General features: G+C 50.4%; 13 protein-coding genes across 13 annotated transcripts; 5 read left to right on the plus strand and 8 right to left on the minus strand.

The window, feature by feature from the left end:
- Positions 1–331: 331 nt before the first annotated feature.
- SNOG_13075 (hypothetical protein) lies at positions 332–3,341 on the minus strand (the record flags this gene model as incomplete). The annotated part of the gene is made up of 4 exons (XM_001803237.1): positions 332–1,176; positions 1,214–1,448; positions 1,503–1,527; positions 1,615–3,341. The coding sequence occupies 4 exons, from the start codon at positions 3,339–3,341 to the stop codon at positions 332–334; spliced, it is 2,832 nt and encodes a 943-aa protein (XP_001803289.1).
- A 345-nt stretch (positions 3,342–3,686) lies between these two features.
- On the plus strand, positions 3,687–4,020 carry SNOG_13076 (hypothetical protein; the record flags this gene model as incomplete). The annotated part of the gene is made up of 2 exons (XM_001803238.1): positions 3,687–3,962; positions 3,997–4,020. 2 exons carry the CDS (start codon positions 3,687–3,689, stop codon positions 4,018–4,020), a joined length of 300 nt encoding a protein of 99 aa, XP_001803290.1.
- Positions 4,021–5,988: 1,968 nt separating this feature from the next.
- On the minus strand, positions 5,989–6,671 carry SNOG_13077 (hypothetical protein; the record flags this gene model as incomplete). The annotated part of the gene is made up of 2 exons (XM_001803239.1): positions 5,989–6,496; positions 6,550–6,671. 2 exons carry the CDS (start codon positions 6,669–6,671, stop codon positions 5,989–5,991), a joined length of 630 nt encoding a protein of 209 aa, XP_001803291.1.
- A 619-nt stretch (positions 6,672–7,290) lies between these two features.
- SNOG_13078 (hypothetical protein) lies at positions 7,291–8,183 on the minus strand (the record flags this gene model as incomplete). Its single annotated transcript, XM_001803240.1, has 3 exons — positions 7,291–7,580; positions 7,635–8,073; positions 8,130–8,183. The coding sequence occupies 3 exons, from the start codon at positions 8,181–8,183 to the stop codon at positions 7,291–7,293; spliced, it is 783 nt and encodes a 260-aa protein (XP_001803292.1).
- Positions 8,184–8,938: 755 nt separating this feature from the next.
- Positions 8,939–9,243, minus strand: SNOG_13079 (hypothetical protein; the record flags this gene model as incomplete). The annotated part of the gene is made up of 2 exons (XM_001803241.1): positions 8,939–9,119; positions 9,212–9,243. 2 exons carry the CDS (start codon positions 9,241–9,243, stop codon positions 8,939–8,941), a joined length of 213 nt encoding a protein of 70 aa, XP_001803293.1.
- A 621-nt stretch (positions 9,244–9,864) lies between these two features.
- SNOG_20140 (hypothetical protein) lies at positions 9,865–10,489 on the minus strand (the record flags this gene model as incomplete). The annotated part of the gene is made up of 2 exons (XM_001803242.1): positions 9,865–10,248; positions 10,303–10,489. The coding sequence occupies 2 exons, from the start codon at positions 10,487–10,489 to the stop codon at positions 10,073–10,075; spliced, it is 363 nt and encodes a 120-aa protein (XP_001803294.1). The 3' UTR covers positions 9,865–10,072.
- Positions 10,086–10,252, plus strand: SNOG_13080 (hypothetical protein; the record flags this gene model as incomplete). Its single annotated transcript, XM_001803243.1, has 2 exons — positions 10,086–10,116; positions 10,185–10,252. The coding sequence occupies 2 exons, from the start codon at positions 10,086–10,088 to the stop codon at positions 10,250–10,252; spliced, it is 99 nt and encodes a 32-aa protein (XP_001803295.1).
- Positions 10,490–11,095: 606 nt separating the features above from the next.
- Positions 11,096–11,747, plus strand: SNOG_13081 (hypothetical protein; the record flags this gene model as incomplete). The annotated part of the gene is made up of 2 exons (XM_001803244.1): positions 11,096–11,219; positions 11,245–11,747. 2 exons carry the CDS (start codon positions 11,096–11,098, stop codon positions 11,745–11,747), a joined length of 627 nt encoding a protein of 208 aa, XP_001803296.1.
- Positions 11,748–13,076: 1,329 nt separating this feature from the next.
- Positions 13,077–14,221, plus strand: SNOG_13082 (hypothetical protein; the record flags this gene model as incomplete). Its single annotated transcript, XM_001803245.1, has 2 exons — positions 13,077–13,229; positions 13,277–14,221. 2 exons carry the CDS (start codon positions 13,077–13,079, stop codon positions 14,219–14,221), a joined length of 1,098 nt encoding a protein of 365 aa, XP_001803297.1.
- Positions 14,222–15,139: 918 nt separating this feature from the next.
- Positions 15,140–15,527, plus strand: SNOG_13083 (hypothetical protein; the record flags this gene model as incomplete). The annotated part of the gene is made up of 2 exons (XM_001803246.1): positions 15,140–15,218; positions 15,274–15,527. The coding sequence occupies 2 exons, from the start codon at positions 15,140–15,142 to the stop codon at positions 15,525–15,527; spliced, it is 333 nt and encodes a 110-aa protein (XP_001803298.1).
- An 846-nt stretch (positions 15,528–16,373) lies between these two features.
- SNOG_13084 (hypothetical protein) lies at positions 16,374–17,389 on the minus strand (the record flags this gene model as incomplete). Its single annotated transcript, XM_001803247.1, is given in 2 exon segments — positions 16,374–17,111; positions 17,129–17,389. 2 exon segments carry the CDS (start codon positions 17,387–17,389, stop codon positions 16,374–16,376), a joined length of 999 nt encoding a protein of 332 aa, XP_001803299.1.
- A 1,481-nt stretch (positions 17,390–18,870) lies between these two features.
- SNOG_13085 (hypothetical protein) lies at positions 18,871–20,025 on the minus strand (the record flags this gene model as incomplete). Its single annotated transcript, XM_001803248.1, has 2 exons — positions 18,871–19,915; positions 19,967–20,025. 2 exons carry the CDS (start codon positions 20,023–20,025, stop codon positions 18,871–18,873), a joined length of 1,104 nt encoding a protein of 367 aa, XP_001803300.1.
- A 433-nt stretch (positions 20,026–20,458) lies between these two features.
- On the minus strand, positions 20,459–21,680 carry SNOG_13086 (hypothetical protein; the record flags this gene model as incomplete). The annotated part of the gene is made up of 2 exons (XM_001803249.1): positions 20,459–21,593; positions 21,643–21,680. The coding sequence occupies 2 exons, from the start codon at positions 21,678–21,680 to the stop codon at positions 20,459–20,461; spliced, it is 1,173 nt and encodes a 390-aa protein (XP_001803301.1).
- Positions 21,681–21,703: the final 23 nt, after the last annotated feature.

Consider the following 21,703-nt stretch of genomic DNA (forward strand, 5'->3'; position numbering starts at 1 on the left):
GCATATCTGGGATAGATCGGATGGAAGGCGAAGATTTTCTTGTATATAAAACCATTCCTTTTACTTTGGCATTAGCTAGCTTTGTACAAACAATTATTTTCATGTTCACTCAATGAACCATAGTGCTACTCGTTGCGTGATTGCTACAAGTTAGTGATCGAAAGTCTTGATTGGAGCTGCGAGTCAAATGTCTTCCAGGCTCCGCGTGGAATCTTTCTGAAGGCTGAGCATCCGGATATAGCTTCAGTACGAAGGACTAAGATAACACATCAAGTATTACGCGCTTCTATGTAAGAAAAAGAGTGTAACGGTAGGAGAAACTTCCTTCGGACTATCGGCGTCCATGAAGCCGAGCAATCTGCTCATCTGAGAGGTCCTCCTTGGTTCTTTTCAAATACGTTTCAAACTGGCCCGCAACCTCAACAACATGCTTCAGATGGGCATATGACAACTCCTTCTTCTGAAACTTGGCAAGCTGCCTTCCAATCGTGATCGCGTTGCGGATCTGCCTGCCATTCAGCTCCTTGTCAGCCAGCTCTAATACATTGCATTCAATGTCATCGAAATCGATGTCTGGCTCTTTCAGTGCTTTCAGCCGGTTTAGGAAATTCTTCCAAATACGGCATCGTTGCGACTTGGTGAAATTGGGGTAATGGAGAGCAAGTGAGATCCTGGATTTGAAAGCTTCGTCGAATGTGCCGACGCGATTGGAGGTGAGAATGAGGATCCCGTCGTAATACTCGAGCACCCGTAAGAAGACTGATACTAGGGCGTTCCGCGCTAAATCGGCTATGCCTCGTTCCTCGAGGAAGACATCAGCCTCGTCAAGAAGTACGACACAGTCCCATATGTTTCCTAGGTACAGAACCGATTCAAGGTATCTTTCAACATGTTCTGGCTCAGTTCCGATATCGCCACAGGTAACAGGATAAAGAGGCTTTTCGGCTAGCTCTGCGACGCTCTCTGCGGTGAACGTTTTGCCTGTGCCTGGGCCTCCATGAAGAAGGATAATCAGTCCGTTGCCTTTCCCTTGTATGATGTCGGTGTTTCTGTCGCCGGAGATTCGATCCGCCACAAGAGCTTGCACGAGTTCTTTGGTCTTGTCATCGGCGACAAGGTGCTTGAAGGCTTCTTTGTTCCATGAAATATCGGTGATTTTGTCGACGATTAGATCAGCTGCGAGGCGTTAGCTTTCTCACACAACGGAACACACCCGAGTAGTGCATACTCCATAGTTTGCGACGTAGCGAGAAACCCGGGATGGTTGGCGGGAATAAGTATATGTTGGGTGCTGAAGGAGGCTCATCTTTATCCATCTCTTTCACAAACAATGGTGTTGTTTGTCTGTTGCCACTAGCTGCCAGGAACTCTTGTGATTGCCTCGATTTTTGCGCGTCGACGTGAAGCTTCTTGTATGATTTGTTGTCGATTACGTACCGCTCACCATCCTAAATCAAAATTTAGCTCGCTAATTAGAACGTCCATCACGTGGCATATCGTACCGTATGCGACGCATCTTTATCACCACTATAAGAGATAGGTCGTTTGATACGGCATGACCAAAAAGTACAGCCTCTTCGCCTCAATTTCTCTTGCAAATATTTCCCTACGAACCGCAGGGGGACTATAGTAAGCCCATTAATGTCAACTTCTTCGTCATGGCTCTCCGCAATCAGTTCGAGTGTGAGGGTGTGACTTCGACTACAGAACTGGCCATCGTACACAATAGTCCAACATGAAACGTCCCATTTCCAAGCTTGGTTAGCATGAGCTCTTTTAGTTGTCCTTTCATATGCGCGAGATATCTTCTCAAACGCTTGCGAGTGATGGACACGTCCGTAGACTCTTTTCAGGTTCGGCACGCCATGCAACCGGTAAGCCTTTGTCTTTTCTCCATCCTGCTCAACAACGACATCGCCGGTGGAGAACAGGTACTCCATAAATGCATGGGATATGCGTCCACGCGATATCATTTCGTCGAATTGTTTATACCTTGGTGCATAATTCTGGTCAATCCAATCGACTAGTAGCTTCAGCTGTTCCCGGTCTTTCGGGGGTAAATCCGAAAAAGCCCTGCTTTTTGATCTGGCATGATACCAAAACAGATAGGGGGCTTCTATTTTCCCCAAAGAGAGGCGAATGTATTCCTCGTAAACTGAATGCGTGGAGCTAAGAAGTTGCTCTAAAGCCACGCGCAGCTCTTCGGACAATATCTGGATGAACTCGTGCGATGGTTCAGGGGTAGGTAGCACGCCTGCCTCCAAGCTTTCCGCCAGTTCTGTGGTGCTAACTCTTGGTGTCGCATACGACTTGTAAACCAAGAAAGAGATATCGTCATTCTTCCGGAGATGAGTGGCCAGATCGACTAAGGGTAACTCAGCTTTGAGCTGAAGCCTAAAATCCTCCCCAAAGGTCCAAGTGGGCTCTTGGAGGCATACGACTTTTTCATCATTATCCAACAAGTGAAGGATCTGGAAGCGGGAAGGCCTGGATCCTTGGCCTGATAGAATCTCCAATTTCTTGGTGCCTTTCTCCAATTCTTCAATCCTTTTCAGTAGTCTATCAACGAGCTCGGAATCACCGGTCTCACTGTGAGCTTGTAGCGTCTCCGCCGTGGAATAATTTGGGTAAAAGTGTCGCACGTCCATTGGAGGTTGTTGGGGTCCGGGATCCGGCTCTGAGTCGAGACCAGTATCAAGAGGGCCCTTCAAGTTAAAGCGTCCGGGGTAATATGGATCTGAGATGCCAGAATCTAAAGTGTTCTGTTTTCGTCGCGCCATGAGTAGCCGACTGTTCCTCTGTTGCTCCAGCATCGCCAGGTAAATCTGATAGTCCTGATCCCTAGCAACTTGGTCCGTGATTTTCTCGGAGGTAATTGCCAAGAGCCTCTCGTTATCAAAGTTGCTGGCCTCTGTCTGGTCCCGCGATATGGTCAATTTGCTGAGCAAATGAGATTTCTCTTCCTTTGCCTCTTCTGGATGTTTTTGATGAGCCGGCCAAATTTTGCTCGTGAGGGTCCCATGTGAACCGTCGTAGATCTGTCCTGGATCAAGCGAGACTCGTGGTAAGACTGGGGCACCGCTGAACGTCGAAATTTGGTCTGACGTTTGAACGTCTAAGATGCGGCCAGGAAGATCACTCTGAGTAGTGCCTTCATTCGTGTCTCCTAGTTTTTCCTCGATACTGTCATTATCTTCTGAATCCTGGTCGTCTTCAAAGTCTACAGCCTTGTCACTTTCCTCATTCGATCTGCTGGAGCTTGCGACACCACGAATGGAATCAAAAGGGTGAATAGCTCCCCTTGTACGGGTTTTCGCAGGTTGCGGTGGCCAGGTCGACATCTGTGACGACAACCGGGGAGAAGACTAAGAGTGGGACCCCGCGCGATTAGATTACACGAAAGCCAACATGCAGAGGAAGGGTCTAGACCACAATAAGATTAGTCTGTAAGTGTAAGCCCGTGCTTGGCAGCTGAAAACCTCAGCATGGAAGGTGGAAAACTGCTCGCTGTCTCTAGAGAACCATTCATGATTTATTCGCATGACATAGGATGGAGTTTCAACAGAAAAAGCTGAGTGAGGAGTGGATCGGCTCTTCTGGCACAACGTATGGGGAGACGTCAGGCGTAGCGCCATTAGCCTCTAACGCTAACATAATCCAGGAGAACAGGAACAAGTGCTGCTGAGATGTACAAGCTCGCCATTCTTCAATTTGGCTCTGACATGACGCAAAATGAGCGCAAGGTTGACCTAGCAACACACACGGGCAGTTTGCAGAATTTGGAAGATGTTGTCAAGATCGCCCAAAAGGACTATGAATCATCCCGAAACAAGAAGGCTAGAAAGTGGCTAGAGCGATTCTCGAGTCGCTTGATTTACTACGGCAATATCTTTGACATTCTAGCGCAGCACCATCCAGAGTATGTAGCTCTGGCTTGGGGTGCGATGAAGTTTCTCTTCGTAGTGAGTTGATCCGAACAGCACAACTATCGATCAGCTCCAGTTTGACATGAGTCACTAGGCATTTTTGAACCATCAAGGTGTTATTGCAAGCATATCAAAAGGCCTGGCTCGCATCGCCGACGCTCTTCCTCGCGTTGAACTGGCGACAACGCTTTACCCAACCACGAGAATGACAGATGTCGTCGAGGTGTTGTACGCGCAAGTCATACAGTTCTTGATTCGCGCGCATGATTGGTATCGAGAGGGTACGCTCCGTCATATTGTCCACTCTGTTACACGTCCTGCCGAGCTGCGTTACCAAGATCTCCTAGAAAGCATCGAGGCTTCTTCGCGGACAATCGAGAAACTAGCCATTTCTGGATCTCAAGTGGAGCTACGGCAGATGCACACGATATTGGAGACAATGGCTGATCGAGTGGAAAAGTCCGAAAGTACGATTCTCGAGATGAGGTCCATGATGATTAGTAGGCCAATGGAGTCAATATCAGTTTCTTGTAGTCACTTACTATATGCAGATCACCAATCCATCAACTCAAGCTCACTATTAGATACAAATGGGAAGGTTTCGGATTTGCAGTTCTCGGAAATGGTCCGCATTACAGCAGAACCTTCGTCATTCGATCCAGTGGAGAGCTACAACCACGCCGTTGTGATACGAAATTTACGCCGACAGAATCAACGGATGAATATCCCGAGAACATTTTGGCAGTCCCCGACGCTGAAGAAATTCGCAGACTCTCGCATTTCGTCGATGATGTTCGTCAAGGGAACTTTCCAAGAACGAGCGATGCTGCGCGACACCGCCGTGAGAGTTACTGAAGAATTGAAAAGAAAGAACATACCAACACTGTGGGCTGTGAAATCAAGAATGCCGGACTCAGCCTCAAAAACGCCAACTCCAGTGGACTTTCTGAAGTCGCTCGTTGCTCAAGCGCTTACTTTGGACACTTCATCGCATTCTCAGAAATCGACATCTCTAAGTTGCACGCAACTCCGCACCGCTGCTACAGAAAGACAGTGGATTGATATACTAGGCGCTGCGCTGGCGAACCTATATCGTGAGACATATGTCGTTCTTGAGCTGGACGTCTTGCTTTCGCACTCTTCTGAAAATTCGTCAAACAGTGAAGTCATTACTTTATTCGCTGATATGCTCAAAGAGTTAACGATTCGGGGAGAAAAATCAATTATCAAGGTGTTGATCGTTACTAGCAGGACATTGCTACGTCTGCCGCAGGCTACAGATAACATTCTCATCCATGCGATACCGAGCGGACATTCCCTGCGGGTGAAGCAGCCTTTGAAACAGCAACGCAAGCGAGATATTACCTCCTCTTACAGAACAACGCCTAAAATGTGGAGAAGGGAAGCGCGTTGACAATAGATGTCAGCTTTCTGGAGCGACAGTATCGGCAATGCAGACGGAGACGCTCATACTTCAGGCTTTATATCAAGTCATCGCACCTCAAGTAACATGTTAAAGATAACTGCAACGAGCGACGCAGTCTAGAAAAGTCTGAGGAGGAAGACGTTTGGCCGGAACGAGGCGGTGGATCGGTTTTCTCAGCTTCGTTAGTTGATGGCAAGGTCTCTTTGCAGTTCGGAAAGTTAGCTGTGGATATGATCGTAATCAGCGACTCGTGTTTTTCGTGAAGAGGTCCTGAATCTTAAGAGGCAGGCAGCTTTTATGAAATAAGAATTAGCTCGGACACTCATTGTATTGATCGAAGACGTGATGGCTAGCACAATTACGGGATCCAAGGACTAAAAGTTGTTGACACGGATTGGGCAGTGACAGAACATGCAAAATTGCGTGCCAGAAACGCCTTTCGTACAACTCACATTAGAAGTTTAGGTCGATGTGCCTTCTAACATGATCATCTGCTCCCACCTGTAAGCCTGCTCCATCTCTGAACCAGAAAGTTGAAAAAAAGCTCATCCAAGCGTGCAGCTCCTTCAAGTTTAAATTGCTATGGCTATCGTTCATCTTTCGGTTCGTATGAAGCAACTATGCACCCGCCCAACCTCACTGAACCAACCACATCCCCCAAATCCACAACACCATCCTACCCCTCCACTCCCCCGCCATATACGCCTTCTCCCCCCTCCACTCATGCACCCCTAACTCCCTCATCCCACTCTTCCCCATGACCTTCAAACTCCCGCCATTCTCCGCATCCACAATCGCCCTCACGAAGACCTTCCCCCCCAGCGCTCGACAAGCATCAAACACAGCTGGCAGCGCCTCCGTCGCATACCCCTTCCCCCACGCCAGCGGCAAATACTGATACCCAAGTTCGAGATTCAGCGTCGACGAGAGATCAAGTGCGGCGGGCGGCATGAGGTGGTTGGCTTCGGGGAGACTTAGTTCTGTCGAGGAGCGCAGGGTAATGAGACCGATGAAGCGTAGTCCTTCTTCTTGTATCATGTGCACGGCATATGCGATTCTGACCGCGTCTGGATTTTCCGGTGATGGCAGGCAGTGCTTGATGAATTTCTCCGTGTCGGCCGGGGATTTGGATTGGCCGTGTATGCTAGATGTGCGTTAATATTTTCCCTGGGATTTGGCGAGAGATTGTTGGTTTACCTCCACCATGTTGTCTGCTTATCGCTTCGGAGCTCGTGCAGCCACGAGAATTCTTGACTTCCGAGTTCCGCTTTTTCAAGAAGTGTTAGTCTTAGTCGGGGCGTTGAAAGTGTGTGCTCCATGTTATTGTTTGATGGCTTGGTATGCGGGTTGTGACATTGGTGTCTGAGCATTGCTTTAAGAGTTGTATCTCTCGGCTAAGATTTCGACTCATAATGATGCTAGCTGTAGTAGCTGTGGCGCAGGACTGCGCTAACACCTGTTGAGGATTAGGATAGCGAGTTCGTGTAAGCACCATCAAGCAAAATTGGGTGTTGTTCGAGCCTCGAGCTTGAACCGAGTCTTGCGACAAGCCAATTACGCCCCAAACTTATTTCTTTGTCAAAGACAACCGCAACCTCAAAATTCCACATCAGCTCAGACACACATGCAGACAATGAAGTTGAAATACAAAACTTTTCTTGAGAGATGCTTATGAACGATGTTTGCGCGCGATGGCGTCGTGGAAGAATACAGAAATGCCCATAGGCAGCTTCGATGTCAAGATGGCCGCCTCATGCTGTCCATTCCAGCATTTTTCATGACAAGTATCGTTCGCCATATCTTCTCTCATGTATGTTATACTATCATACAGAAATTTTCTCCATGGATCCGCTGTCCAGTTTTTCAATGCCTCAAGACATGTACAAATCAGGTCTTAAACATCTCTTCCAGGTAGCCGATCTTGACAACAAAAGGTTGTTACATGGCCATGGGCAAGGCCCCAGTCCTGTGATAGGCGCGCCGAGCAGCACGGTCAGTCAAAACCTCTTTGGCGGCGTTGACTTCCTGCATCAATATGGTGGCGGTGCCGCGGAACTCTTCGGCTACGCGGTCGGGGTGTAGATCGAGGGAAACATGCCGCCAGGCGGACAAGATCTGGTTCTTGGAGACGTTCCAGTCATTTAGACCTAAAATATCGTAAAGCACGACATCTTTTGGGGGAGGCAGAGGCAGACGAGGCGAACGGACGGGGCGGACGATGCGAGCACCTGGAGACGATGGCAGAGGCGGGCCGCTAGGGGTCCTTCGGGTCGTTCGCGTACGGGGGAATGCAGCAACAAAAGGCTCGGGAGTGACCGGCGGATTCGGGTCTCGGTTCTCCTGGCCGGTCCAGAAGGAGTCATTTGGCGACTGCGAGTATGGGGCGGCATCATCACGTGGAGATGGGCATGGAGTGCTGTTTGCCGAGTCGCTCCGCTTGCCGAGGGGACTACGACCATCGAGCCTAGGTCGCTGCGAAGGAGGACCCCGAGGCACCGAGTCCGCTGTGCTGTCCACGAAGATCTCGATGGGTCGCTTGCGGCTGGGCCTGAGGCGGGTCGGCTGTGGCACGTCCAAGAAAGCAGGCGAGACGTGGGGTAGCTCCTTGGGTAGACGATGCTGCGAAATGGGCGGAGCGACCACAGGATATGTGTCCGGCATCTGATCATCGATAGGCAAGGCGACGGAAGCCAGGACGACGATGGTTGATGTGAGAAGCGGCTTTGAGGTTACAGGTCAGCAGTGTTTTTGGAGGATCTTACACACAGAAAGCGTACCCGAGTCACTGCCGGCTGCGGGATGGCAGGCTGAGCAGAGCGTACTGGGGGCATGATTTCAGCGCAAATGATCGTTGGACGTATAAGAACCTAAAGTTGTGTTACAGGATACCCTCAACACGACAAAGGGAGGTGGGCGTACAGTTTAGCGCGTTGGAAGATTCAGTAAAGAGATGCGGCTTGTTTCTGATATACAAAGTTCAAGTTCGAAGCCTTAGTACAAACGATCGGTACTGCTGCAACGATCTCCAATCTCAGTACAACGGGGTTGAGAACGGGAATAGTCCTCAACGAAAGGTAGAGATGAAAATTGAATAGTGGCGGTTGCTCATGGGAGAGCTTATAAGGACCGTGGATAGTAGCTCCAGTTGGGTTGGGAATGTATGCTGCGTGACTGCAAGTTTTGGCGGGCGGTTTGGAGTGGTCCGAGCACCCGAGGTGAAGCTGGCGGAGTATCCACGTGGAGTGCGGTCGCCACGCGCAGACGCGCCAAAGCGCGAGCGACGCTCAACAAATTTGCGTTATATACGTTGTCCATGAGAGAGCACTGTCGGCTGGTTCGTCAGGACAGCGTCGAGTACTTGTCTGGCACTTGACTTTGTTGACGTGAGTGTCAGATGTGCTCTAGCTGTTCAGAATGAGATGCCCCCAAAGTGGAAGCTATGGAATTGAATGACTGGTAGCTTTTACTGTCTCGGGAGGAGGCTGTGTGAATATGATCCATCATTCGGGCAGTCTGGACCTCGACCAGGACAAATCCGTCGAGTAAGATACTCGTATACATTCTCTCGCACCTGCAGTGGACAAATTCAGCCCTTCGACAAGCCAAACATGTGCGTATCTCTGATGGCGTGGTGAACCGAGTCGTTTGGGGATGTGGTCGTGTCCATGGTATCAAAGGGCCCTCCGGAAGTTGTAAGGTACAAGATCAATTTTGGACAGAGTAGAACGTTCCGCGGCTCTGGTGCATCAAGAGGTCCAGGACCCATCCTAGTAATAGGCAGTAGGATAATCTGGGCACCACAGACAGTGGTGGCTCAAGTCCGATCTTTTGATGGCGGTTCGAGGGCCAGGACACGCACCTTTTGTGACTCGTTGTTGCTTCTTCTCGCATTGTTCGCGGACGCAAAGCATAAGCTAAAATTACAAGCACATGCACGGATGCAAGAGTGTGCCCGAGTTGACACAACCACCTCTCCTGTGGCCGTCGTTTGGGTCGGACGGACTGGATGCGGATTGTTATGTCGGTATAATCTTGATTGATGGCAAGCGGCACATTTAGAGAATGTCAACCAGCCAGCAAGCTGATGCGCTGTCGACATCATTCGAAAATGTTTAATCTTCAGGCCTAACGGGTATCTTGTCATGGTTGTCAACTTGTTGTCAGTCGCCTTTGTATTTTGATCTCTCGATCAAGCAATCGAAACACGCTCGCGAACTTCTTTTACCGAAATAGGAAGCGCATACTTCTGACTGTGCAAAGGCTGAAGTGGGTGGCTGCAGTTATGCTTGAGATCAGTTGTAGGTCGAGCAAGAATTGAGAGACATGGATAGGCAGGTAATGTCAGTTCTACCAATATCACCTTGTGAGTCTGCTTGCCTCAAGCTGTGGTAATACCAACCGGTTCGACCGATCATGTCGCATGGACTTCATCGTGTCAGGGGTCGAGCGCGGTTGTTGCAACATCGGAGGATTTTGCTGCAGGATGAACAAATAACTTCAAAATGTGAGAGTGTGTAATAGGACTCGATTTGCTGTTGGAAGAGCAGATAAAGTTTGTTGAGGTACATGTCTTTCGAAAGGAAGTCGAGAGTCGAGGCTCTCTCTCAGCGGGAGACTTGGTTAAGCGAGAGATGCCTGCTGGCCCGCTGTAGCCAACAAAGTGAAGTCGGATGCGTTTGTCGAGCCCAAGCGAACCCGAATCAGCGGTCGCAGCTCGGCATCAAGCTGATACTATGGCCACCATTTGCCTATGGAATCCTAAAGGTGTGTGTAGCTCTCGGCGACTACAAAGTTCGACGTGGGATACATATATCATGGGTTGTTTCCTGTAGGCATCGCATCCATCACGGATGAAAGCAGTCGTGCTGAGATGGCGCGAGTGCGCTCTTCCGAGTACTAGACTGCCTGTCTCAGTATATAAACTTGAGAATGTGAGACCGTTGGGATGACTTTTGTCTAATGTTGATGTTATTGTTGTGGTTGCGGGTTGGGACGAAAGGAAATCGGTGTTGTGGAGAGAGCCCTCAGAGCTGAAGTTGGGCCGAGCTTCGGCAACAGCAGTCGCGCACTCGGTCGGAGGCAACAGTACCTCCACACCAACATCGTCGTCGTTGCATCTCACATCTTGCATATACATGATATAACATCATCAAACAACTCAAGTCTATTACATCAAATCTAGTTAACAAAAGCTACTAACAATGTACCGTATTTAGAGCATCTGCGGGGAACCATCACAGACCGAGGCGCGACGCGCCGCTGAGAGGGGTGATGCGGGTAAGCCCCGTTGATAGTGCAAGATCGCTACGATTCACAACAAAATTACTTATCGGACTATACAACGGCCAGCATGTCTGGAACAGTGAATATAGGACCTAAGCTGGCTCTCGGGCCCGCGCCCACGCGTTTACGCCAGATTGCGCTGGTTACAAAAGACCTAGAGCGCGCCCAGCGACTGATTGTATGGCTGTCAAGAAATGGTCCGACCTATGGCGACTGACAGACAGGGTGTAGACACATGTTCTAGGAACAGAAGTGGTGTACAGCGATCCTGCTGTTGGCCAATGGGGGCTGAAGAACTGCATGAGTACGTATCCCCGTAGACTTGAGCAACATCGGCGACTGACAGGTATCTTCAGTCCCACTCGGAGGCGACTTCATCGAGCTAGTTTCCCCCTTCAAAAGCGGAACTACGGCGGGCAGGCTACTGGAGAAGCGCGGGGAGGGCGGCTACATGATCATCATGCAGACTGAAGACGCAAAGAAGCGGAGGGACCACATCAAAAGCAAGGGTCTGGCAAAAGTTATCTTTGAACACGAGCACGGCGACGCCGTCTGCGTGCAATACCACCCGAAGGGTATCAGGGGTAGGTTCTCACCCTAGTTCGGCAGACGGCATCGACATCGCCCTAGTACTGAATCTTGTAGGTGGAATGATGCCAGAGCTCGACAGCCTCGCGCCGGGGCCGAACAACCCTACCCCTCTCAAATCACGTTTCTCTCCATGGCACGCATGCGGCTCGGATCACAAGGTGTACTATCCAGGGATGAAGCGCAGCGAACACCTGACGTTGCAAGGCTGTGTTCTGCGACTGCAGCCTGGCGACAGCCAGCACGAAGCTGCGTCGCGGCAGTGGGAAGATATTTTCGGTGTGGCTCGAAGCCGTGATCTGCTCGCGTTCACAAATGCAAGACTAGGCTTCGTTGCGGGGCAAGAAGGCCAAAATGAAGGCCTCGTTTCAATAACGGTAGGTGTAAACGGCACGAACAACATGGATGCCATCAAAGAGAGGGCAAGGCAAGCTGGTGTCTTTGCAGATGGGCAAATCAACATGTGCGGCGTTCGGTGGAACATCTCCTTGACGGGGCATATGGAGCCCAAGGGGAAACTCTAGCAGCGCAATCCTCGATGTTTACTTCAAGGCCGTTCGCCGGTCTGTTTACTGCGGGGAAACTAGAGCATTGCAAAAAGCAAAGTCTACACGTTTGATACGGCTGGAAATGCCAGGAGCTGACTTCAAGCGGTCGTACGTCAGAATAGACGCCCTTGGCAAGCACCCCGCTTTGCACTCCCTACAGTGGTCACATCAGACCACCCCAATCTATTCCTTCAATACGCTCGCTGCCATTACTTACGTATGTTTCAGCACGTATCCTCTGCAAACGTCCTCTAGCTTTCATTTTCTAGCCTTCCGCTCCCGGTAGGCACCCGTGTCGGCTATTTGCGCGCGAACCGGGACGACCGCTTAGCATGGAGCATTTTCGCCGTTGATGCCTGGAAATCGCTCCATTGACAACAAAACAACAGGATGCAGCGTAAAGGGAGTCGCCACCGTCCTTCACTGTCAGGCTCCGCCCACCAGCGTCTCAAGTGTGCCTTGGTCACCAAGCCGATTGCCTTCTCTCAACAGGCAACCTACCACCAACAACACTACGAGTTCCGCGATGCGTTTTCATGAGCTGCTTTGCATCATTACGAGTTTGCAACCCTGCAGGATCCATAACAGACACTATATCAACGGGAACTCTTTTCGGTCCTTCCGATTCCTGCCTTTTCAGCCTCATTTGCCATGATGTCACAGGAAGCATCAGCTAGCCTGGGGCGCCTTACGCACAGCCTGATTGCTGTTGCAGGCCGGTGTACAGCCATACTACAATGTATGTGGCTCTCGACTCTCGGGCGTTTTGAGAATGAGCCAGACGGCCCGGCATCACTAAGCGGCCGAATCCCGTGCACCATATCCCTAAGCAGTTCGTACCGCATTTGGTCTGAACGGTCGTAGTGCTTTCGAGGACCCATGCCCATTCACGCCTCACTCCATGTCCCTGAACCATGTCGCAGAGCTTCTCCCGTTACCTCTCGAGTCCAATACTAGCACCTCACTTGCTATGCGAGTGGAGTCGCGATCGGATGTGTACCGGCCAGTCTCCAATTTCCTCACGGTTACACTGGCTTGCCGCGAACGATGCCAAGCCGTACACTCGTACGGTTGGGATTGCGTACATAGTTTTGGACGCCCTCCTCGCTGCTGTATCCATAGCATCGCCGCCCATTCAGTGGACCTGTCCTCCATACTAGCCACTCTATACTTTTTTGAGTCTCCCTCCTACGTCCGCTCCCGCAACATTCTTCACTCCAACTCAGTGTTGCCAACCGCCTACCGTCGCTCGGGTTCACTACGGTCATATAGTGCGGGCCCTCTGCCAGGGGCATCTTGCTCGTCATGTCGGAGTATACAAGGGATGATGGCAGTATCGACTATCGGGGCGCACCTGATTCGTCATTCTTCTCTCTCCATGGGCCAGATGATTACGAAGAATTCCAAACTGTTGCAGCTAGTCCCGTGATGGGCCCTTGGTCCGCATACAACACACGAGTAAGTCTTACAATCTTTGGATTTGTGCTGCTTATAACAAAGGATAGCGTGCGCCATATCATTCGTCGCCGTATCCACTGCCGGACGAGCCAACCAGTCTACATGCCCTCGGCCATGTAGACCAAGCTGCGCGTGATCTGGACGTCTTCAAGGACAGCTTCCCGCAGGTCGAAGCGTTTGGACGCTATCCTAATACCGATGGCATAGCTTATTCTCGCCTATCTTCCCCAACAAACTCGCCGCTTCCTGGCCACTTCACCACCGTCACGGCTACGGCCGTCGTCACTTCTGACACTTCTGCAGCCGGCATGAACGATGATCATGAAATCTTGTCCTGCACGCAGTGCGACCAGACATTCACAGGTGCATACCGATCCGGCAACTGTGCGCGACATGTCCGGCTGAAGCACATTAGAGCAGACTTGTACGAGTGCGACGCCTCAAATTGCTTCAAGGTCTATCAACGGCAAGACGCTAGATTAAAGCATATGCGTAGCAGGCACCCTGAGTTACATGTCCCACCTATGCAAAGACGGCGTCCTGAGGCCTCGTCAACTCAAACCCTCGGTCGCGTTCGTGCATCCTCTTCGCCAAATCAGTCCTGGCAACCCGCCAACCAGGAGCAAATTGATACCTCGGCTTCAGACGATTGCCTTCAAGTTTGCTCAGCGTATACAGGCACACGGTCAAGCACTGCCAGCTATGAGCGCAGCTTCTCGCCACACCCTGATTCGACATTCACTGATTCTTACGATTCAAGCTTCCTCAATCCGTATTCGCCTTACCCTCGCCGCCCGATATCGTTGCCAACCAACGTCTTCGAGGATCGCTCGCTTTCACCCCTACCATCCCCTGGCCGAGCATCATCACAGTACTATTCCGACACTTGCATTGACCCAGCTCTACTCAACTCAACCGGCATGAACAGTGAAGCCGACGCGATTTATGGTGAACACACGCCAGAAAACTTTAGTGGTCATGCTCCGTACTAGCTAATAGGATAAGGGTGGCCCTGATCTCGGCGGCGACTGATTTTGAGCGCTTGCAGGATACTCATGTTCCATTTTTTTTTAACTTTCAGCTCTTTTATGTACGATACCCCAGACAGAAGCGCTAACTGCGTTCGTCTCATCCTGTATGGCAGGATGCTTTCTAGTAGTAATCTAGCAGCGCAAATCTTGGCGTTTTATCCAAATTCAAACTGCTTTTAACGTTACTCGGCTCTTAAGGCAATTTTACACATACCCTTAGGTCAGAGGATCTGGAACTAAGTGAGCATGTTCAGCAAAACGTTCTCGGTGCGTTTTCGCAGCCGAGACATGTTTCGCCCTCGGGACGAACCGACCAGGTTCGCGGGTGGCCTAAAACCTGAGATAGAAAGGCCATCTTCGCTTGGCACCTGGCAGTTTGATCCGTCACAGCCAGGCAAACGGGATTTACGTTCCACTCTCTGTTCGGTACTACCACATTAGAACTCTAGTCCGCTGTCTGATAGGTGGCTGTATACGATCGCAGCTAAGAACTCAATGCGCATTAGCTACATATTTAATGACAGGAACAAATACCATCAACATCTGGCGAATTGACTGTTTTTAAGGTACGTTTAGGTGTTTGACGTACTCCTTGGTACGAGGCGGTCTACCTGAGAACCACAGACAGCCAATCAGCGCTGAGAGCCGCCGAGCAGGTTGTGTGAAGGCACGTGACTTGACTCCACCCAATATGAGCAGATTTAGCTTGATGGAGTATGGCAAACTTGCTCAATCTGTAATTGGCCACAAGTGGTCCTACGAATCAGCAACTGCATAAAATGGACCGACAATTCACCGAGCAGATCTATGAAGAGGAACATAAATGCTTCGCGACCTTGAGTACTTTGATCTTGCAAGAGACGCTGCATTCCTATCAAAATGAAACTCTCTGCCCTTTCCGCGCTCTTCGGCGCAACTCTGGTCGCCTCACAACATGCGCCTGCTTCCAACGACACAAGTACTATACGATTCCACCCCAAAACTATCCAAACAATCTCCTAACCTATCACCAGCTCTCCCCAAAAACTGGGCCGTCGCACTCTTCCCCTCCTTCGACCCCATCGACGTCTTCGGCACCCTCGACCCCCTCTACTACCTCGCCTTCAGCCGCCAACTCAACCTCGCGCTGATCTCCGAAACGCTGGATCCAGTATGGGTCCAACCACCCACTCCCTCGCAGAACCACCAGAATAGCAATTTTTGGTACAGCGTAAGCATTGCTCCTCCCCCAGCTGGTCTTGAGCTGGTCTCAACATTTGCTTTGTGAATAGGTCAACCCAACACACACCTACGCCAACCCGCCCTCAGACATCGAAGTCCTCCTCGTGCCCGGCGGCGGAGGCGTCAGACTGCTCAATCTTACGGCGCAAACTGACTTCGTGCGCGCTACGTATCCCAAGGTGAAGTATCTGCTCTCCGTATGTACCGGCGCGGGCATACTTGCTAAGGCGGGTGTGTTGGACGGGCGCTCGGCGACGACGAATAAAAAAGCTTGGGGCACGATTACGGCAATGGGGCCAAAGGTCAATTGGAAGAGTCCGGCAAGGTGGATTGTAGATGGCAACATCTGGTCGAGTAGTGGAGTGAGTTGTATCCCTATTGCCGGTTGGGCGAGAGATTGGGAGCTGATAAGATGCAATAGGTTACGGCGGGCCTGGATCTTATCTTTGCATTTATTGAGGAGGTTTATGGCAAGGAGTTGGCGGAGAATATTGCGGGTACTGTGGAGTATGAGAGGAGTAGGGGTATGTGTGATGATCCTTTTGGGGCGATTCATGGGGTTAAGCCGACGTGGGAGTGTGTTGAGACGAAATGAGATGAGTTACGGAGCGAGCGTGAGTGTTGAGGCGTGACGATGACTAGAATCAGCTATGGTTTTGGGAGTTGAATGCCAGCTTCGAGATCCTGGGAGTCTCATCTTCACACATCAGGTGGTCTCCCATCGACTCCGACGGTGAAAGATTAGGCTGGGATGGACAGTGGAGATTTCAGCGGATGTTCGTGTCGTAGACGTTCGGGAACATGGCTCGGATTCAATTATGTGGTCTTGCGTAAGATATTAAATTCATGTAAATATGTACAAGAAGAGTGGTGTGAGTCTGCCTCAACAAGCTTACACAACCGGCCATCCGCTCGAGAAGTCAATCTTGTTGACACCGAACCTCTTCTGGCCATCAGCGTAGCCAATGCGCGTGTCGACGTAGTGGTAGTAAAGGACAGGGCCCATCTGAGGGTCGTAGTAGACACCCTGACCACCAGGTCCGTAGACGAAACCGTGCGACTCCAAGACGGTTGTACCTCCACCCTCGGTGCACTTCTTGCCAGCCTTGTCGACGAATCCTCCAGTCGCGCTGGTCGATCGGCAGACCTGGATCTTGTACTCGGCGCCCTTGGCAGGGCGGTTGGCGTCGAAACCGCAGCACTTGCCGACCGAGAAGAAGAGGTAGTGGTATTTGCCATTCAACGCGATGAAGGCAGCTTCCTGGGCATGCTCGCCCTCGGGCTTGAATGCGAGCGGGACCTTGCTGGCACCGCTCACAATCTTGGTAGGTGGGTTCTGCATGTTGATGGAGAAGAGATCGGCCCAGAAGGAACCGTATGACATGACGAACTTGGAGCCGTCCCAGTACAGGGCACCGTCGATGGCATTGTAGTTGTCGCCTGGTTTCGATGTGATGCCGGTGGAGCCTAGGTCGTTCCAGGTATCGAGATTTGAGCTTGTAGCAACACCAATAGCTGAGTTCTGGTTGCCGAAGGCTGATACGGAGTAGTATAGGTAGTACGTGTTGCCAACCTTGGTAACATCAGGCGCCTGTTGCACATCGTCAGAAGTGGTTTTTTTGGAAAAGATCTACACGTTCTACATACCCAGAGATCGTCTTTGCCGTTCAAGTTGATCTTCGAGCCGTTAGGGATCGCGGCACCCTTGTACGTCCAGGGTCCTGTGATGCTCGGCGCACTGTGAATGGCTATCTTGCCGCCAGTGGAGAATCGGTAGTAAGTGCCATCGTCACGTCGGATGAGTGCTGGGTCATGAGCATTGGTGCAAACACCGCTGCAACCCATCGGATCAGCATATCCGTAGACAGCTGTAGCGGCAGAGATCAAGGACACAATGAGGTTGCGCATTGTGATCGTCGAAGTGATTAGATGAGTGACCGGGACGACTGAACACGGTCAAGGGCAAAGACGAGTGTTTATAGACATAAGGGTGTTTTTCAAAGTTTGGAATTAGTTAGGTTTCGGAACAATCAAACCAAGCCTGGTAAAGCCTCTGAGGTGAGATGGTGATCCCTGTGCCATCGTCCAAGCTCAATGGTGGAAACGTGCTATTAGGGTACGCACTGAGAAGGTTCCAACGGAAGATTAATGCGCCCATCCCAGTCTTCCCGCGCCCACCTTCCCTTACCAGCCTTGCCAACGGTAGTACCGGTGGTATTCTAGAGAGATCATCAGATCTGATTGATGCGCGAAAGTACTTTAGGCAGGAGAATTCTTGCAAATATAGACACCGTCTAAATCTAGTCATGCGCATGTTGTTACAAGCCTAACATTACCGTCGTCATGGTTTATCAGTGGTGGATTCGCCCCGCAAGGCTCGGGTAGAAGCTCCAAGAGGTTTAGATGAGGTGTGGAGACATGAAACACATTGACAACCGCACCACCACGCGATTTTGCCTCGGTAAGATCCCGTGCCGTATGTAGGTGAGGTGACTGGCATGCGTACATCGTAGGGTCGGGGAGAATGTCACTTTTACATGGAGGAGAAAACTAGGAAGAGGCGATGTCGAAGGTTCACAGGTTGTCGGGTCATCTTCTGCCGGCACTTGCGGAAATGTCGATGCCAAGGCTGGGGCGCATGAGGTGGGTCTTGTGCGCTACCTCGGAAGTCCTGTTATTTGCTCGTTTCTTGACGACTCACCACAAACTTCTTCATCTTGCTAACGGAAGCATCGTTTTCGTCCCACAGGATTCTCGACGGGGACATTTTCTCGTCATTCGACTTGGTGCCTGCACGTAGGTCTCCACTAGTTTGAAATGTCGGAATGCAACCTACCTGGGTATAGGAACCGGGGCTACCCAGTCGCCCGCTTCATAATATGCCCACATAGTCGAGCGCAATGCCGCACGAATGACTTGAACGAGCGCATCTCGCTTCAGACCACGCTTGTTCCTTATGTTGATCAACCAGCTCACACGAAATGCTAGTGGTCTGTAATGTAGGGGCACAAAAAGCTCTCACGTAAATGTGACCGGGTAATTCAAACTGCAAGAAGACAAGAAACTGGGTCCATCTGAGGTTCTATGCATATTCGATCTCATCATGGTGCTTTTGGTTTCATTTGGTAGTACTTAGCATACCAACCCTGCTGTAAGGCTTGTAGTAGACCTTGTCTCATGTCATAGGCCGCTCGACCATCGGATAAGACCGACAGAGCTTGCTAGGTTGAGATTCCGCACAAAGAGCATCCCATATCCCGGTCATGTCAAGATCCAGCAAAAGGGACGCGCAGGATGTCGATGTGTGGCGACTTCTCCGTTCTGTTGTCACCTCGAGCGCAAACATTCTTGGCGCAATATCGAATAGTTCCCTTCAACTCAGATTTCGATTAGACTTCATCTTCATTGCAGCCGACGAACAATTGCTTCAACTGTGGACACCTTTTTCGCACACATAGAAACGCCCCTGCGGTCTTCTCTAGACGATTGCTCTTCATGAACTCATGAACCTGGGCCGGGTCGAAATGGTTCCTAATGAAGATCTTGATATCGCGCATGGCTGTGCCCTGCTTATCATGAACTTCTGAGATAACACTGGACAGTACATTCAGGTAGAGATGGAGGCGGTTATGGTCGAAGTCGCTGAAGCCGAGGGATACACGTGGTTGAAAGTCCAGATTCATAACAATACTGGCATTCGTTTTCAAGGACCTAAGCGCTCTCATGCTTTTCTTGAGAATAGCAGTCTGATCCTCTGGCGAGATATAAAAACCTTCACTCATCGAAACTGGATTTTGCGGGTAAGGATCAAGATCACGTCGACAGACGTTGATCTCGATATTGCTAATGTTTTGCTTGGGGAGCAAGTCGAGGTCCCGCCAGTCGTTGCACAAGAAAGTATCGAGGTAGACGTGGCTCTTTAGGACAAACGTAGCTGAGAGGTAACAAGCCTCCACAATTTCCGTACTGAGAGCACCCAGGGTATTGTTGTCCGGTATGTAATTTGGGAGCACAGGTAAGGATTCAAGAGGCTTCGCAATACCAGCTGCGTGCTGTCCAACAATGACACGCTCGCCTTTGAACATATACCGGTATATCATCTCTCGTAATTCTCGAGGCAATAGTTGTCGTGCAGAATAGCAAAGCATGTAACAATGCAGCTTTCTGTAGTCTTTCCAGCGTTGTACCATGCGGTGCTCTATTGTCTCGCGTTTGTCATGGGCTTGCTCGATGCCGTCCTTTACGAAGGAAATTTTGTTCTCTCGTCTCCTTAACTTCATTTTGAGTGCTTTGGCAGGCGACCCGGCGTCCCAATCCGAGTTCACATAGATCCGAAGCGTTTTGTTGTCACATTGAACCTCAGCCTCGAGCTGAACCAGCTGCTTGCGAAGTCGCGCAGCCTCTAGCGACAGGTTTTTCGAATTCCTGATAGTCCTAGAATCTTATTAGATCTTTTTGCTTAGAGAATATTGCTTGCACTCATACCTGATAATTTCTTGTTTCACGCGAGTGACTTCCTCACCTGGCAGTGATGGAGGCGCCATGCTGTGGACACCAGACTGCGCAGGACAACGGCGACGATTCGGAATGAAGGTGAAGATCGAAAGAGCAAAGCGAAAAGTCAAGTGGGCTGTCGCCGTTTGTTGCCCAGATGTGGTCAAGTTGGGCTAGCGGCTGGGACGCGCTACTGCGTGCCGATACGTCACTCTCTCACCAACCACTACACACGTGCAGAAGACTGATCTCATACTGACAGAGGTTTCACTGAGAAAGTAATATCATGGTGATCTGCGACGTAGCTTGTTGTCTTACTCCCATTTCCTTGATCAGAACCATTAGGCCGAAATCTACGCGACTGATGGCTACATCTCTTCAAAACGTTTCCGTGCCTTTATTCTTGCGAGTGACACAATGAGAAGATGCCTTTCCTCTTCCAAACTCAGAGCCACAATATCTTGAATACAGCAATCGAGCGGCTCAAGAAATATTCTGTGTCGCCTTGTTGCGCTTCTCAAGTCCCCACTCAATCGCTCGTGCCAAACAACCCTCAGGACTCCATAACGTGTGGTTCTTCGTCATAAACAACTCTGCAGCTGAATCTAAACAAATAGAAATCTTGCGCCCTCGCGCTTCCAGTTCTTCAATAAGAGGCCATACGTATGTAATACCGTCTAACAGTACTCGAGCGCTCCGCTCATGCTTGTCCCAAACCTCAAGACTCCTCAGGGAAATCTGGAGATTACGGTCGATGTCAATCGTCGGTAGGATGTGGAAGGTAATTGCCACCGGAGGTTTCAGGTGTGTTGTGAGGAACGATGCTAGGAGCAGTGGGTAATCATGGCAGCGATCGGACGCCGTTATGATGCGCAAGTAGTCCCTATGATTGTGTCGGTAGCGTTTGATTTCGTAACCCTCTTTTCTTATCACATTCTCCGGTAGCCTAACAATGATCTTGCGAATAAGTGTGCTAACATCAAGCCCTGACCTCAATTCAGAGGTGGCGAAGAAGTTGGGGATATGGCTCGGGTCGTCAAAAACGAAAGTGGCTTCGCTATACCAGGATCTATCGAATTCGCACAAGATCGGATCTGTCACAAAATTCACGTCGAACATGTGGCGGTGAGTTCGGCTGCCTTGTCCGACATAGATGTTTGTCGGCTCTGATTTCACGTTGGGGTTATTCAAAGTAATGAATCGATGTGCTCGCTGTGCGGTAAAGCGCGCGTCCCTGGAGGGCCTCAGTGGGGGTTGCCCAACCCAAACCACCTCATTCTTCAAGATATGACTATACACCATATCTCTGAGCTCTCGAGGCAATTTCTCGTACATCATCTCGCAAAGAGAAATGCATTGTGACTTGGCGTAGGCAGCAGCGTTGGCCATGTACTGTTTGAATGCTTCTTTGCGTCGCTTGACGGATCGGTAGAATGTGGCTTCCGCTGTGATACACGTGGTCACGAGTTGACTAGTCTTCTGCTCCAAATAGTTGCGCGCACGACGGTTGCAGTGTCGCAGGGCGTGTACGCTCCTTCGAAGTTGGCGTCGCACGTTGTGGAGGAGAAGGTCTGCTTGATGTATCTCCAAAATGGATGCGTCATAGTCTTGTATAGATCTAACAGTAGTTAGTCAAGTGCCAACATTGAGTAGCGATGATCACTTACGCAACAAGTTTCGCACGACTCTCGTCTATAGTGGCCATGGTCGAAGTTCCGTGTGAGTGGT

The sequence above is a fragment of the Parastagonospora nodorum genome, assembly GCF_000146915.1.
Source record: "Parastagonospora nodorum SN15 chromosome Unknown scaffold_25, whole genome shotgun sequence".
NCBI lineage: Eukaryota > Fungi > Ascomycota > Dothideomycetes > Pleosporales > Phaeosphaeriaceae > Parastagonospora > Parastagonospora nodorum.